The sequence below is a fragment of the Canis lupus genome, chromosome 28 (assembly GCF_003254725.2).
Source record: "Canis lupus dingo isolate Sandy chromosome 28, ASM325472v2, whole genome shotgun sequence".
Taxonomy (NCBI): Eukaryota; Metazoa; Chordata; class Mammalia; order Carnivora; family Canidae; genus Canis; species Canis lupus.
In genome coordinates, this window is record NC_064270.1 from 1,612,877 (window position 1) to 1,629,721 (window position 16,845).

Below are 16,845 nucleotides of genomic sequence, written 5' to 3' on the forward strand. Positions count from 1 at the left end.
TACCACCACCCGTTTCTTGCACTTGGTAGTGGTGGCAGTACAGGTACCCGGGAAGGGACCTCCCTGCGCTCAGCAGGGGACAAGGCTCCTCAGGCCCCACCCCTTCCCGCCCTGGCCCCGCCCACCCCGCGGGGCTGCACCCACTCCCAAGGGCCTGTCGCCGGTTGCCAGGCAGTGTGTGTTGCGCCTTAGCCCACGCTGGCGGCGGGCCATGCCGAAGGACGCCGTGGTCATCGTGCGCTACGGGCCATACAGCGCGGTCGGGCTGCCTGTGGAGTACCACTGCTTCCGCCTAGAGGGCCTGCAAGGTGGGCAGCCGAGAGCCAGAGGCCTGCATGCGCCCGGGTGCACCCCAGCCCCTGAGCACCAGTGCAAGCTATGCTCTCGGCCCATACCTCCTCCCTCCTCAGACCCAGACCGAGTGCCTTAACCTCTGGAAAGTCTTCCCACTGGGGAAACAGGCAGTTTACACAAGTTCTTTGGGTGGGATGGCTTATGTACCCAGCTTTATACATTGGGAAACTGAAAATCAAGAATATTAAGTGACTTTTCCAAGGTCATATGGCTGGAAAATGGTGGAGAGTCCTTACCTTCAGCATTCAATTGTGCAACAAACCTTTCCTGAGCACCTAATATGTGTTGGACATTCTTCCAGGTACCAAGGACTCACTGGTGAACAAAGATACATGTCCTTAAAGTGACCTTCTCATTGCTGACTACTAGTTGACAGTGGTGCCAGGCCTCCAACAGAAGAACGTAAGCATAGTGGGACCAGTCACTGGTCATAATTAGAGGGGAGAGGGGGAAGTCTGGAAAGGTTTATTCACTGGAGTTGAACTTTAACGAGTAAGGAGAAAATAACCAGGTAAGGAGAAGGAAGAACATGACAGACAGAGGAGCTGCAAAGGCCAGAAGCATGGGCAAGTGACGTATTTGTTTAACTGTTGGGAGGATGAGACCAAAATGGCAGGGACAGATCCTGCAGGGCCATATGAAAGTTTCTAGCAGGGGGGCTGAAACTGGCTGCCGTGAGGAGAACAGATCAGAAGGGACCAAGAATGGAAGCAAAGAGACAAGTCAAGAGGCTTTGGGGCGCTCCAGGGGAGAGATGAGAGTAGTCTGGACCAGCCATCGAGGGGGTGGATTCAAGTAAAAGCAATGGTACTTCCTAAGATGTTGGAGGTGGGAAGCAAGGGTCAGGAGGACATCCTCCGGATGTCCGGATCCAGTCTGCGTCTGGCTTGAGTGAAGTGCTGCTGTGTGGAAGTACTCTACACTAAAACTGACAACACCACGGATGGACTGCAATTTGGAAGAACATGTTCCTTTTTGGCCATATCAAACTCCATGTGTTTTCAGCTACATACATGGAGGTGTACTGAGCTCCACAGTTCTAGAGTTCAGAGAAAAAGTCTGAGCTAGAGATAGAAAGGTCTGAGTCATGGATCTGGGGACGACAAAGGGAATGAGAACAGAACCCAGGTTTGAGTCTTCAGTGCTTTTAAATGCTCTAATTTCCCAATGCAACCTTCTCATCGGCTTTCTTTCTCAGGCTTCATGAGGTTTATTGTATGTCTCAACAGTCTTTTGCCCAGACAGCTATGCATTTTTCATTTGCCCTCATGCTACACACGGCTTTTCCACCCTGTGTGAGCTCTGCATCAGGTGAAACAGAGACAAGGGCCTTGTACCAGTCCCAGGTAGCCCCCAGACAGTGCCGCACAAACACAGGAATTTGCAAACAAATCCCTTTAGACACAGGAACCAGGGCCCACATGGGGGACAGGGGCCACTGTCTTCAAGGCTGTCAGCAAGCTGGGGATGAGGCAAGTTAAGGTGCCACAAAGTTTTCTTACTACTTTAAAATTGCCTTTACTCTTTTTGCCAACTCTATTTTCCAGAATTCTGACAAAGTGGCTTCTCACAGTTTCAGGTTGTTCTGTTAATGTCTCTGCGAAGGAATGGGAGTTTGGAGTGCCTGCTCCATCATTTTGCTGATGTCTGCAGATGCTTTTTAAGTGTTTCTTGCCATAATCAGCATGACTGTATAGAGTTCAACTAGATCATTTACATACCAAGAATTGTATTAAAGGAGAATGCATAAGGACTTTGTTGTAATGTACAATTTATAATTTACAAATATTGAGGCTGGGGGGACTTCCCATCTAGTTTGTTCACAAATCCCATTGACTCAACTGGTCACCTTTGGTCACTTGTCTCCTACTTGCATTCTTGGCACTCTTGGCAGAGCAGAGATTAAGCACAAGGACTCTGAAGTCCAACCAATGTAGTTTTGAATTTTCTCCACCATTTAGTAGCTGTGTGGCCGAAGTCAAGATCAAGTTATTTACCTTTCTGAGCCTCAGTTTACTTACTGGCAAAATGGGAGCAGAACCCTACCTCCCTGATGTGAGATTCTAATGAAAAATGCACACAGAGTCCTAAATACTATTCCTTCACATAGTAAATGCTCAACAAACATTATTTCTTATTATTGCAGGACAGGCATATTACTAGGAAGGGGATGAGGGAGCAGCCTGGGGCACACTGGAGAGCAGCAAGCAGTCAGGTCTGGCTGAAGGATGCTATGTAATGAGTCAGGCCTGTTTTACCCTTGACAACAGGGAGCCAGCAACATATCTTGAGCTAAAGAATGATGAGATAAAGGATGTGCCCTAAGAGGCCAATTCTAAAGGAAGAGATTTGGGTAGGGGAAGTGAAAGAAGATGAATTATTGAGAAGTATCAAGAAATTGGGGTGCTTGGTGGCTCAGCCAGTTAAGTGTCTGCCTTCGGCTCAGATCATGATCTCATGGTCCTGGATGGAGGCCATGCCAGGCTCCCTGCTCAGCGGGGAGTCTGCTTCTCCCACTCCTTCTGCTGCTCCTCCCACTTGGGTATTCTCTCTCTCTCAAATAAATAAATAAAATATTTTTTTAAAAAGAAATATTAAGAGATTAGAATCTCTAGATTAGATCCCCACCTAGGGGATCCCTGGGTGGCTCAGCGGTTTAGTGCCTGCCTTTGACCCAGGGTGTGATCCTGGAGTCCCAGGACTGAATCACACATCAGGCTCCCTCAATGGAGCCTGCTTCTCCCTCTGTCTGTGTCTGTGTCTGTCTGTCTGTCTGTCTCTCTCTCTCTCTTTCTCTGTCTCTCATGAATAAATAAATAAAATCTTAAAAAAAAAAAAAAAGAAATTATGTCCTGAAGTTCAAGGGAAAGACAAAGACTACCTGAGTCAGAAGTACTTGTGACCTACCAGTGGATGATACAAATTTCTCTCTCCAAACAGGACCTCTCATTGTCATTGGGCTAGTTAGTAGGCATCTCAGACTAGTATGTCCAAAATTTCTAAACTGGCCTCCTCATACCCAGCCCACCCCAGCCCATCCTGCATTCTTTCCATCTCAATGCACACAGCTCCATTTTTTCAATTACGCAAGCCAAAAAGCTCACAGGCATCTTTCTTTTTTAAAAAAAAATAAAATTATTTGAATTCTATTTACTTAACACATAGAGTTTATTAGTTTCAGGGGTAGAATTTAGTGATTCATCAGTTGCATACAATACCCAAGTGCTCATTACATCACGTGCCCTCTTTAATGCCCATCACTCAGTTACCTCATTCCCCCATCTCTCTTCCAGCAACCCTCAGTTTGCTTCCTAGAGTTAAGTCTCCCTCTCCGTTTTCATCTTCTTTTATTTTTCCTTCCCTCCCCCATGTTCATCTGTTTTGTTTTTTAAATTCCACATACAAGCGAGGTCATATGGTAATTGTTTTTCCCAACTGACTTATTTTGCTCAGCATGATACCCTCTAGTTCCATTCGTGTTGTTGCAAATGGCAAGATTTCATTCTTTTTGATGACTGAGTATATATTGTCTATATATATTGTATCTTCTTTTATCCATTCATCTGTCGATGGAAATCCGGGCTCTTTCCATAATTTGCCTATTGTGGACATTGCTGCTATAAACATTGTGGTGCAGGTGCCGCTTCCCATCACTACATTAGTATCTTCGGGGTAAATACCCAGTAGTGCAATTGCTGGATTGTAGGGTAGCTCTACTTTTAACTTTTTGAGGAAACTCCATATTATTTTCCAGACTGGCTGTACCAACTTGAATTCCCCCCACAGTATAAAAGGTTCCCCTTTCTCCACATCTTCACCAATATCTGTTGTTTCCTGAGTTGTTCATTTTAGGCATTCTGACCAGTGTGAGATGGTATCTCATTGTGGTTTTGATTTGTATTTCCCTGATGCTGAGCGAGGCTGAGTATGTTTTAATGTGTCTGTTGGCCATGTGTAAGTCTTCTTTGGAGAAATGTCTGTTCGTGTCGCAGGTGTCTTTTTGTGCTTCTTCTGCCTCACATCATCACAGCCACCATCATATCCTGCCTGGACCTCCTCACTGAGCTCCTTGTGATCACCTTTGTCCCCTTCAGTCTGTCCTCAGCACCAACGCCAGGTGATACCTTTAAACTGAGTCAGAGCATGGCTTGTGCCTCCAAGAACATCCTGGCAACTCCTAGCTCCTTCAAAGGAGAAGCCAAGGCCTTACACTGGCCCCTCAGGCTCCTGGTGTCCTCCCTAACCTCATTTCCTCCACCACAACCCACTCCTGCCCCTCACTCACTCCACTGAGGCCACAATGGCCTTCTCCCTGGCCTTTGAACACCCCTGGTGTACTTTGACCTCAGGGCTTGGCAGTTCTCCACATGGAATGCTCTTTCTCCAGATTCCTGCCTGGCCCTCACTCTTCACTCTCTAACAACATGGCACGGAGGTGTTTCTCAAAAGTGACCTTCGTCCACAGGCGCTCCTTGAGGAAACCCATTGAAAATGTCAACACCTCCCTCTGCCTCCCTTTTCCCTGTCTCCCTTCCTTCCTTGTCTATTTCTTCTTAGTACTAATTCTGTCTAATTCTTCTTAGTACTCATAGAATTCTGTCTAATTCTTCTTAGTACTCATACATTTGAGCACACTCTTTTTCTATACTCTCATCCATCATGAATTTATCTTTTTCTAGGCGAAACATACACTTCACAGATTTACCTCGTTATCCTTCTCTTCTCCTGGATGTATACTTCAGGGAAGCAGGCATTCTTGTCTGGTCTATTCTCTGCTGTGTCCCCGGGTCCAGGACTGTGCCAATTTGTTTGTTTGTTAGATTTTATTTATTTTGGAGAGAGAGAGCACTTATGCAGGTGTGCATAAGCAGGGGGAGGTACAGAGGGGAGGGAGAGGGGCAGGCAGACTTCCTGCTGAGTTCAGAGCCTAAGTCCTGGGTATTAGTCTCAGGACCCTGAGATCATGACCTGGTCTGAAACCAAGAGTTGGATACTTAACTGACTCAGCCACCCAGGCTCCCCTGTGCCAGGTCTATCTTAAGGGTTGATAAACATTAGTTAAACCTGAATAGAGCTGAACACTGGATCCACAGGAGGTGAGACTTTAGGAGAAAGCAAGGAAAGACAGAATTGGAAGACAGCAGGACCTTGGTAGTGGCCCCTCTGGGAGACACAGAGGTAGGAGAGAACCCAGAGGCATTTCACCCAGTGAAATGAAGATTTCAAAAAGAAAATGGCTAATGGGCACCAAACTGTTAAGTAGGAGTCATTTCTAGAAAAAGATGAATTCATGGTTGATGAAGGACATAGAAAAAAATTGTCTTCAAAGACTGGCGATGAGCCTCTCGGTCGTCTCCGCTCTGGGAGCAGCTCTCCTGCTACAGCCCCTCATCCCCTGAAAATGTAGGCCTGTGCAAAGTTCGTCTCCACCCCCTTCTTTGTCCGGAGCACCTCTCAGCTGTTGAGCCGATCACTGTCTGCAGTGGTGCTAAAACCACCAGAGACACTGACAGATAAGAGCCTCAGCAGCCTGACAGCCCCACATCCCCTGACCTCACTTATTCCTAGCCGCAGCTTCCAAACCAGCGCCATTTCAAGGGACATTGACACGGCAGCCAAGTTCATTGGGGCTGGGGCTGCCACTGTAGGGGTGGCTGGCTCTGGGGCTGGAATTGGGACTGTGTTTGGGAGCCTCATCATTGGTTATGCCAGGAATCCCTCTCTGAAGCAACAGCTCTTCTCCTATGCCATTCTGGGCTTTGCCCTCTCGGAGGCCATGGGGCTCTTTTGCCTGATGGTGGCCTTTCTCATCCTCTTCGCCATGTGAAGGAGTCGTCTCCACTTCCCATAGGTCTTTCTCCCATGTCTTGTCTGCCCTGTATGCCCTGTATGTTCCTTTTCCTATACCTCCCCAGGCAGCCTGGGGAAAGTGGTTGGCTCAGGGTTTGACAGAGGAAAGACAAATAAATACTGTATTAATAATAATAAAATAAAATAAGAAAAATAATAAGACAAACAAATACTGTAATAATAATAAGAAAAAAAGACTGGCGATGAGAAGGTAAAATGGCACAGAAACTTTAGAGAGCAACTCGGCTGTGTCTTAAAATTTAACCATATACTATAGAATCCAGCTATTCCATTGCTGAATCTTTATCATATATATATATATGATAGATGATAGATAGATAAATAGATAGACTCACACGTGTACATGGAGGCATCCCAGGAATGTTTTCTGCAATGTTCTTGCTGATAATGAAGAATTGAAAACAACCAGTCCTTTCTCTGAATAAATTGTAGTATGTGATGTAGGAAAAGACTTTAGAATTCAAAGCTGACAGCCAAGAAAGAATTCTTGAGATGTCTTTGGTGCAAAAAGGTGATTTTATTAAAGAATGGGGACAGGACCCAAGAGCAGAAAGAGTTGCCCTGAGGTCATGAGGAATGGCCCATTATACACCTTCAAGTTGGAAGGGGATTGGGGATAGCCTAAGTATCTAAGGAATTTTGGAAGCAAGGTTTCCAGGACCTTCAGGGGGCTAGCTATTGTTGGGAAAAGGTCATTTATTACCTTCTAATAAAACCTTAGTCATGAGACCCTTTAGATGTATATTGGTGGGTCATATATTGGAGGAGGATTGTCAAAATATATCTTGGGGAGTAGAGATAAAGGAAATTTCTAAAGGAATTTTTAAAAATATTTAATTTATTTATTCATGAGAGACACAGAGAGAGGCAGAGAGAGAGAGAGAGAGGCAGACAGGAGAAGCAGGCTCCCTGCAAGGAGCATCCAAGGAGCCCTATTTGGGACTCCATCCCAGGACTCCTGGATCACGCCCTGAGCCAAAGGCAGATGCTCACTCAACAACTGGGTCACCCAGGTGTCCCTCTAAAGGAATTTTTGTATGTTAAAGTAGACTTACAGGATTCTGGGGGGTCAGGCTAAGATTGCCTTTTGCTCTAGGCAAGGTATTAACACGGAGGCAGTTGAGTCCCTAGAGGAAGGTCACTCTGCCTGTTTCAAAGATTTGTGAATGGGCTGTGGGTAGCAAGGAAATTTAATAATTTCTCTTCTGCCTTTGGTTCCCACATCAGTATATCCATCCCATATAAATGTAGGGCAGCAGGTCCATGTGTATTGAAAGGGCTGGATCACCACAGCTAGAGGTAAGGGAAGGGGGTGTGTTTCTGAATTCTGCCTACAGTGCCTACACTTCCACTGAAAACAGCAAAGAAAGGAGGGGGATGAATTCCTGGTGATTTAAAATCTTTGTCCTATAATTTCAAGGTTTTTAAACACTCGTGGGTCTGCATTACCTTTATAATCTGATAAAATTTTAGAGTTTAAAATAGTTTGGGATTGTTGTCGTTGTTGTTTAACCAGCAAAAGTATTTTAAAGAAGTAAGAAAGGAGATAAGTCAGAGTGTCGATCTACTAAGAGGGGTGGGGAGAACTGAGTGAGCCACTGACCGTGCTGATGGCGCTCCACTTCAGAGAGCACAGGGTCAAGAGAAGGTGGGCTGGAGCTTCAATCCGCAAGAGGTAAAGAAGCAGGGAGAGATGAGGAAGGCAGGGGCACAGGCTGCTCTTCCCACAGTAGGGGAGGGGAAAGAGTATCTTGAGAAGATCAAGGGGAGAATTTTTATGGGGGAAGGAGAAGAGCATTGCAAGGTATCAGCAGGTGGTTGATTTTTAAAGTTAGTGTATCCCTGAATGATAGTTCATATAATACCAGCAGCCAACACTTACTGAGCACTGGTGACAAATGCTAAGGTATTAACAAAAGCTAAGCGGGAAGTATCTGCACCCCCTTCTCAGTCTCCTACTCCCCTCCTCCCTGCCACTTTAGAGTCCATACTAACATCACACCAAGCACAGAGTGGTGCATTTGCAGATCCTCCTCTGTAAAATCTGCATCTGAATTCTTTGAAAATCATAGCCCTTTATCACGTCCTGAAGCCCTGCTGGCTTTGGAAATTTGTCTGATATTTCCTGAACTTACTGTGCCTTAAGAAACCTGAAAATTGAAAGAAAAAAATCTGAAAATTATTCTTTCTTTATTAATGACAAATTATAATGGTTCAGCAAAAATGTGTCTACTATGGCCTCAATATTGTTGAAATTAAACTAATGCTAAACAACAAGTCTTAAGTAATTCCCTGGCCATGGTTGCTCCTGCTCTGCTGTCCCTAATGAAGTCTGCCAAATAACCTGCTGCTAAAAGGAACTAAAAGGGATTGAATCCGACCCCATAAAAATAGGATCCACCCTTATTTAGCTAAGATGCTCCCTGTACCACTCTCATCCTAGCTATGCATTAGCCGCACACGTTATGGTCATCAGCATTGCAACTGTGCCTAGCGTGGAGGAGGGGGAGTTGCCCGTCTGTCCGTTTGCCTTCACTTCCTGACTAGCAGCATTTAAATCTCTCCCAGATGGTGCACAATTCCGCCAGCACTGAGAACAGGGAGGCTTTTCCGTGTTCCTTCAGTTTACCCTGATCCCCCTTGAAGAATGAGGTGCCACTTCAAAGAGGCAGGCATTCTGCAGGTGGCCTTACAGCTTCTGGTTGATTTATGCTGGAGTTTAGCCACTGCCGTTGGAAAGACTTTGTTGCATGGAGTATATTTATCTGACCTTTCTTTGAATAGACAACCCCATAGCAGCTCCTAGGGAAAAAAATGGGTCCTCCATGTAGAGAGGTGGCATTTGGATGAGCTGCAAGAGGAATTCTGGTGCTTAAGTTTGATCCCTTAAGCCTGCCCTGACCACCCTATAGCTGGGCTCAATACATCCTGGGCTGATGAGAAGGGGACAGGCTTCCTAAGGGTGAATATATGACACGGACTCTGAAGTGGCTCATCACTTTAATAAGAATCAGACTTAGGTCACTCAGTGTCCAAAAGAGTCATTGGAGGTGCCCAGCACCATTAAATTGAGCTTGTTTATTTAACAAGCTATATTAACACTGGGCACACTGGGCAGGGGTGGGGGGATTGTGGTCACTGAGGGAGACATGTACCCTTAAAGGCCCTGAGACCCCATGTTTTATATAGAAGGTGAAGTGAGGAGTGATATGTTCTCTTAAGAGGGTTGCTTCTTGTCAGGCTTCATTGGCTTCAGGATAAGACAGATTCTCATCATTTGGCATCACTGATTTCCATAGGGTAGGCTATTTGGTGAATCAAATCCTGTTTCTTAGATATTCTTTGCCATAAAAGAGTGCTGCTGTTCTCATAAAACAAACCCCAAACCCAGGTGCTCCATGAGACTCCATCAGACAGAGCCCTGCCTTGTAGGGAAAGAAAACACCATGGTGGGCTGTGGGGTGCACACCTTCTTAGGGGCTCCTTCTGCAGAACCCCTCCTCACTTACACTGCAGTCACAGTGAGCAGCTCCACACAGAGCCTATACCTCCTTCTCTCCAGAACTCCCAGGCCTTAGAGAGTGGGTGTTGTGTGTTAGAAGGATAGAGGTAATACCGTGTCTCCAGAGATAGGGTGGGAATGGAGAAGCTGTTTTGTTCCTGATTTTTTCCTATCACATTGAAGTACATTTCCCAGGAACATCTTCTAACAATGCAAAAAGGTCCTGGAGGCCAAATTGCCTCCTACCCACTCACTTGTAGCTTTTCCCTCTGGAGCTACATGTCCCCACTCCAGAGGGGGTTCCACTGAGAGGGTGTATGATCCCCAGAAATCTCCTCCTATAGGCTGCCTTTATGTTTCTTAGACTATCCACTGACCATCCCAAACTGCATGGACTGCTTCATTTAAACAAGTCATTGGTCCAAGCTGAGTGCCTTCCTCCAAAGATGTTTTAAGACAAGACACTTAAATAGGATACAATAACATAAATATGTCAAAAGAAAAGATGCGGGTGTCCCATTGAGAGAGGCATTAGCTGGTGCAGGGTCAATTAGGGCCACCACTGGTGCCTGAGGAGTGCTATCTTGTTAATGGAGATCCTCACTGAGTTACTCTCTGAAGTTCCTTTTAGAAGTGAAATTAAAATCACGCAATTAAAATGTTCACAGTTGGGGCTGGATGTTCTTGAACTGATTGAAAGATGAAGAAGTGGACACGTCAACATTTTGAAACAGCAATTGTCTCTAATTAAATGCAATTAACTGACATAACTGTCTGCTTTTCTGCACGTAAGACTGATTGAAATGCTAAGACTTAAAAAAAAAAAAAAACATAACCTTCCTCTGATTCCTCTTCGCATCCTAACCATAATTCTCACCAATGTATGAAGACCGCCAAAGATGGTGATTTGGCACACCAACTCCATCACTAATATTGCAGGGTAAACATATTAAAAAAACTGGAGAGAGAGCGACATTTTAGAGAAAACAGAACTCCATGGTGTTCAATGCAAATCATTTCTCTTACATGCATATATTTCTGAATTTCCACAATGGAGGATACATCTAACAACTTTTGATACCACTTCCACTAGAGATCAAATGCAGCTTCCACAGTTTAGTTCATTAGCTTTTTATTTTTAAAAAAAAAGCATTTTGTTTTTTATTATAAAAAATCTGGAAAATGCTGAAAGAAAAAGAGAAACAGGTTTCACATAGAATTGCCACAGAGAGATACCCACTGAGTATTTCTTTTTCTTTTCCTATGACATATACATAATTTAATTCGTTTGAAAATGTATTTTCATAGATACTGTATATGTACCTCAATTGTTTGCTAACGTTACAAATATTTTTCTTGCTATTTAAAAAACTCATAAACATTTTTTGAAATGTTTGAATAAAACCTCATCATACGGACCTATCATCAATTGCTTGACCATCCTCTTCTGATTAGGACAGTACGTTATTCAAAGTATTTTCTATTATAATGCTACAGATAGGAACATCTTGTTACCAAACTCTGCCTGAATTTCTGATTTTTTTCCTGGAGAAGCTTTTTATAAGTGCAATTTCCCAGGCCAGAGTTCATTTTATAATTCTAAATTTTCTTGAGGCTTTTGAGGCTTTTGGTATGTACTGCCAAATTACCTAAATTTGATAACCAATTTATATTTCTACCTGCAGCATAAGAAGTTACTTGATTTCCCACATGCCCTCCAACATTGAGTATCCTCTCTGTAAGAAAAGTTCAAAAACTCTTCTTAGAGGCATCTCCTATTTTTATATATCCTATGGGTCTGGGGCAGATTGTAACCAAAATCTGAATTACTCAGGTCCCTGGCTGCACTTTCCAGCCAAAGTGATGGCATATCTGGGCCAGCACCAGGTAGGTACCCACCATAGCAGTTGAGTCACGGCCAGAAGCAACTGGAGAATAAGCCAGCTGCTCCATCCATGAGGACATCTACATATTAGGTTAATCTAGAGCCTGTTCTCACATTACCCACATCCCTCTCCATCTTTTCCAGCTGTGTTGGCCAGAGATGGACACAAAGTCATCCTAGAGAAGATAGAAGACTGGAATGTGGTTGAACTCATGGTAAATGAAGAAATCATTTTCCACTGTAACATCAAAGATTTGGAGTTTGGTAAGTCCCTCAGCGCTGCTCCCAAACAGCATTTTTCCTCTTGGAGGTATGCTCAATTTCGAGTTGAAGTGGCCAGTGGGTTATGCCCAGATTCAAGTTGAATTTTTTTCTGAGTCTTAAATTCTTACTCAAAACCCTGTGCTCTGTGTTACATGAAAGAACATATCCTAAATCACACCGAATAAAGTGCTTGTTGCTCTGGACTTCTCCCCAGGACACGGGGAACGAAAGAAGGACAGAAAGAAAAATGAAGTTTTAGCCTTAGATTTCAAATGATATCATGGGAATTACGGGGTAACAGTTTTGGGGTTTTTCTTTTTCTTTTCACATTTTAACAATGTGTGTTTTATTATGATTTGCCTTCAAAACAGCTTTTGTTCCATTTGATTATTCTACCTAGACTCGCTAAGACAATGAGAGTTCTAAACCAGCGGTGCATGACGTTATTAGTGATGTTCTAGAGATCTCTTTGACCTGGAGACCTTCCCACCTGGCAGGCTGGCATCATGCATACCACACTCCACTCAGAAATAAAAGCTTTTGCAATCCACTAATACTCCGTTAAAGGCTAGTTAACAATTTACATGCCTGTGTACTTTGAGACTTGTCTTCTAGTAGAAGCCCATACATGTCTTCTAAGACATGACATTGTATCAAAAACTGGCCAAAAGAAGGGCACTTGAGAGGCCCAGCGGTTGAGCATCTGCCTTTGGCTCAGGTCATGATCCTGGGGTCCTGGGATCAGGACTCCTGCATGGAGCCTTCTTCTCCCTCTGCCTGTCTCTACCTCTCTCTCTGTGTCTCTCATGAATAAATAATAAAATCTTTAAAAAAAAAACTGGCCAAAAGAAAATTATATCTCTTTCCCTAGGAGGTGATGGCAAACTAGACCCGCTGTGTGAAGAGGCCAGGATAGCTGTCCTAAATGCCTACTGATCTCATCCAAACAGGCATCTGAAGTCAACAGAACAGCAGCTGCCTCTGGCCCTTCTGTGCAGCAAACAAAAGCAGCCACTCCAGGCCATGGATGCTGGGCTCTAGCAATCAAAGGTAATGCCAGCCCGTCCTTCAGCCTGCTCAGCATAGTGTCTCTCACCTGGCTGCAAGGAAACAGGGCCCACAAAAATAATAAAAGTACATCATCTGCAGCATCTTTCAATCTCAACCCATAGGGAAAGCCCTCTAATATCAGGTACATGTTGAGGAGAAGGAAATAATAAAATGCAATCTAATAACAAAGCGCCATCCCATACTAATAATACAGAGTTTGCCAGAAGCATCTGAGATTCCATTCTATAGTAAGAAAAGAGCTAGAAACAGGTAAAATTAAAGATTAGGGGGAAAGGGGAGCAGGGAGGGAGAATAGTGGCCCTTGGAAATCTGAACCAAAAGTTAATGTTGGTATTTGGAAATGTGGCTATTTCCACAAATTGATTTCCTGCTCCCTGGCTATTTCTACAGGTTAATTTCTTGCTCCCAATGCAATATCACTTTAAATGTTCAGATGCAAGTATCTAAAGTCAAATCATCAGTTATTCTTTAAAACAAGAAAATCATCTGCCTTCTTCTGCATTAGCCAGTCCAACAAGCCGTTCTGAAAAGGGTCTGAAAGAGCCCAGGGCAGAAGGCTCCTTATCCCTCTGGAAGAAAACAGCCCTGCGGAGTTGAGGAAGTATTTTAGTTATGGTCAGTGTAGAAATCAGCCGTGTCAAAATTATATTCTTTGTACTTTCAGCTCCTACACACCCAATGATAGCCTACATTCTTAGCTATAGAGAAAGGCAGGTATTGATCTAATGACGTTAAATGTGAGGTCATGGTTAAAGGCATCACACCTTGTAGGAAAAATAGGAGAAAGATGGGTTCCTTCACAAAAGACTCTGGGAGCCCTGGTGCAAGAGAAGAGCTTTCAGGGCTTCCACAGGACCACTGGATGGCTCGGAGCTCACGTCCCACAGGCAGCCACACGGCTCCCTGTGGCGTCACTGCACCTGAGGAGCCATCCTTTCCATCACTCCAGGTGGCCTCAAACACTCTGCCCCCAGAACTTCAAAGGCATCTGTGAGGCAATGAAACTACTTGTACAAGTTCTTTCTTGCATGTGAGGAGATGGGGGATATAATTTTCATTTTCAGCCCAAGGTTCACTTAGCAGATTTTATTCAGAGATTACAATCATTTGGGACTCTGGAAATATTTAATCCTCTTCACTGTGAACCCAAGGCTGAAAAACTTTCCTCCTGGTGTCTGGTGCCAGTTTCACACGTCTTTTGTAACCTAGATTTAGTCTGTCTTCCTCAAAGACCAGTTTATTATAGGTGTAGCATTCTGCTTTCATAGAAACACTTTAAGAGAAATACATTTTCATTACAGTATAATGGAAAAATATAGGTAAGGATAAAGTATAAATTTGATAACATTTTGGAATTTTTCAATTTGAGTGTCTTTTATTTATGTCTGATTATTCATTAAGAGATAGATATATAGGGCAGCCCTGGTGGCTTAGTGGTTTAGCACCGCCTTCGATCCAGGGTGTGATCCTGGAGACCCAGGATCGAGTCCCACGTTGGGCTCCCTGCATGGAGCCTGCTTCTCCCTCTGCCTGTGTCTCTGCCTCTCACTCTCTCTCTAATAAATAAATAATCTTTTTTTAAAAAAGAAATAGATATATAGAAAAATTGATTTCACTAACTCAGGATCACATTGTATGTACCCAATTATGTGTCTATTTTTTTTAACTTAACATTGTATGTTGACCCTCTTCCCATGTGACGAAAACGTTTGTCTAAGCATTCTATTGTAAATCAGGACGCTTCTTCCTCCTCGAACAGTATTTTCATTGCCGTAACTTTTTCTGCTAAGAAATAAAATTGCAAGCTCTCCTATCTGCATTCACTACAGCAACTTCAGCTCCAAAAACTGTGGCCCCTCCTCAGGCTCTACAGCGCCTCCCAACCCTCCATCCCCCTACTCCCCCACTCCCCCACCTCCCCCCTATGTTGAGAAAGCGCTCCACCAGGCAGCTAGCTGCCTTGCCCTCCCCTGATGCGCCCCATCCCAGCCTGTATTTGTGCCCTCAGAGCCACCCCAGCCACCCTTCCACCCATGCTCACTGCTCTCTGCTCTCCTTCCCTCCCTGACCGGAGCAGAAGGGTAGGGAAGGCAAGATTGCACTTGATGCTAAGACAAACTGCAGTGCACGGTGCTCCTGGGAGATGCCTGTGCCCAGGGGGCTGTGTTCCCGTTTCAATCAGAGCTAAGTGAGGTATGAATCAGCATTACCAGAAAATGTCACGGGGTTACCTCTGGATGGTAGGCTTGGGGGGCGGAGGGCTGCAGGACTTTCATTTCTTCCATATTGTAAATGTTTTCAGTGGTGGGATTTTTACTTTGTACAGTGTGAGTGTGTGTGTGTTGAGCTTGTGAGTGCTTTTCAAATAAACATTTAAAATAAAATTAGGCCCCTGAATGGGTTGGTTGGTTAAGCATCTGTCTTCAGTTCAAGTCATGATCTCAGGGTCCTGGGATGGAGGCCATGCCAGGCTCCCTGCTCAGCGGGGAGCCTGCTTCTCCCTCTCCCTCTGCCACTCCTGCTTGTGCTTGCTCTCTCTCACTCTCCCTCTCTCATATAAATGAATTTTTAAAGTCTTAAAAGAAATAAAATCAAGAATTTGATATAGAGCTCATCTGTCCCTATAACCTAGCCCTTCTCCGTCATTAATTAAGAAGAGCTTTCTCTTTGGAAATGTAATCATTTTTCAGTCTAAAGAAATTTGCCCAAATCCTCCTTCATCTTCTTCTGTCTTATGTCTTCTTGAACATCTGTCTCCCTGCAAAGAAACAGGAAACATGGCTTGCTCCTGATTGAAGGCAAGAGCCCTCTGCACTTCAATAAGCTAGACATTCAGGTGCCTTTTAATGCTTTTAAAATGCCACTTAATTAACTCATATTTTAAGCTCATTAAGATGCCAAATCAATTTCATTGTGTAACATGAAAATGTGTAAAGAAAGTGTCTCTTTAGGAAAAGACATCTTTATTTTTAATAAAATTAGAAAGACAGCTCTAACTTACTATTTTAAGTGAAATTCAGAATCTCTAAGCCTATTTCTTCTAATTTTAAAATTTAAAAAGAATGAAGTTTTTAGGAGCCTCCCTGGGCTTGCTGCCTGGGGCCTCACTGGCTAAACCTACTTTCTTGGTGGTTTCACCCTTAAAACCTTAACAAATAATATGCGACAAGTCCATATGTAAGAGAACTGTGTTAAAAATCAGTTCCCGGGATCCCTGGGTGGCGCAGCGGTTTGGCGCCTGCCTTTGGCCCAGGGCGCGATCCTGGAGACCCGGGATCGAATCCCACGTCAGGCTCCCGGTGCATGGAGCCTGCTTCTCCCTCTGCCTGTGTCTCTGCCTCTCTCTCTCTCTGTGTGACTATCATAAATAAATAAAAATTAAAAAAATAAAAAAATAAAAAAAAATAAAAATCAGTTCCCAAGGTAAGCTGCCTGGACATTTGAGCAGTCGGTGTACAGGGATGCCCCAAAGGACTTTGCATACCCTCGCTAGCAAAGGCTGCTCCCATGCATGCATATCCCAAAGTAATCCTGGGACTTGATCCACAAAATTTCCCCTAGAATTTCCCCACAGGAGGAAATTCTCGGGGGACATAGGACACCCTGGGGGTGCCATGCTTCCAGGAGGAATACATCGTTGACCAAATACCGGTGAAAGACAAGAAAATGCTAGCCCAGGTGGCTGACATAAAGCCTAAAGAAATTCTCATCCAAATTCTTTGACCATTTCAAGGGAAATAGTCGATTTGTGGGTATTTGGACAGCACTGTGACCAGGTGCTCCAGTCCTGGTGGTAAGCTGATGTTTGGAAAGGAAGGGAGCCCTGAAGTGTCCTCCAAGGGGTCACCCCGCAGCCCAGGAGCCACAGAGTCAGGACAGCACAGGCTGAGTGGCACTA

General features: G+C 44.3%; 1 protein-coding gene and 1 pseudogene across 2 annotated transcripts; both read left to right on the forward strand.

Annotated features, from left to right (window-relative positions):
* Positions 1-172: 172 nt before the first annotated feature.
* C28H10orf53 (chromosome 28 C10orf53 homolog) lies at positions 173-13,115 on the forward strand. 2 transcript variants are annotated; one of them, XM_025466353.2, is made up of 3 exons: positions 173-308; positions 11,757-11,876; positions 12,827-13,115. In XM_025466353.2, exons 1-3 carry the CDS (start codon positions 212-214, stop codon positions 12,832-12,834), a joined length of 225 nt encoding a protein of 74 aa, XP_025322138.1. In that variant the 5' UTR covers positions 173-211; the 3' UTR covers positions 12,835-13,115. The 2 variants fall into 2 exon arrangements, with proteins under 2 accessions (XP_025322138.1, XP_025322136.1); XM_025466351.3 differs by having other exon boundaries at positions 181-308; positions 12,748-13,029.
* On the forward strand, positions 5,697-6,317 carry LOC112671989 (ATP synthase F(0) complex subunit C2, mitochondrial-like; annotated as a pseudogene).
* Positions 13,116-16,845: the final 3,730 nt, after the last annotated feature.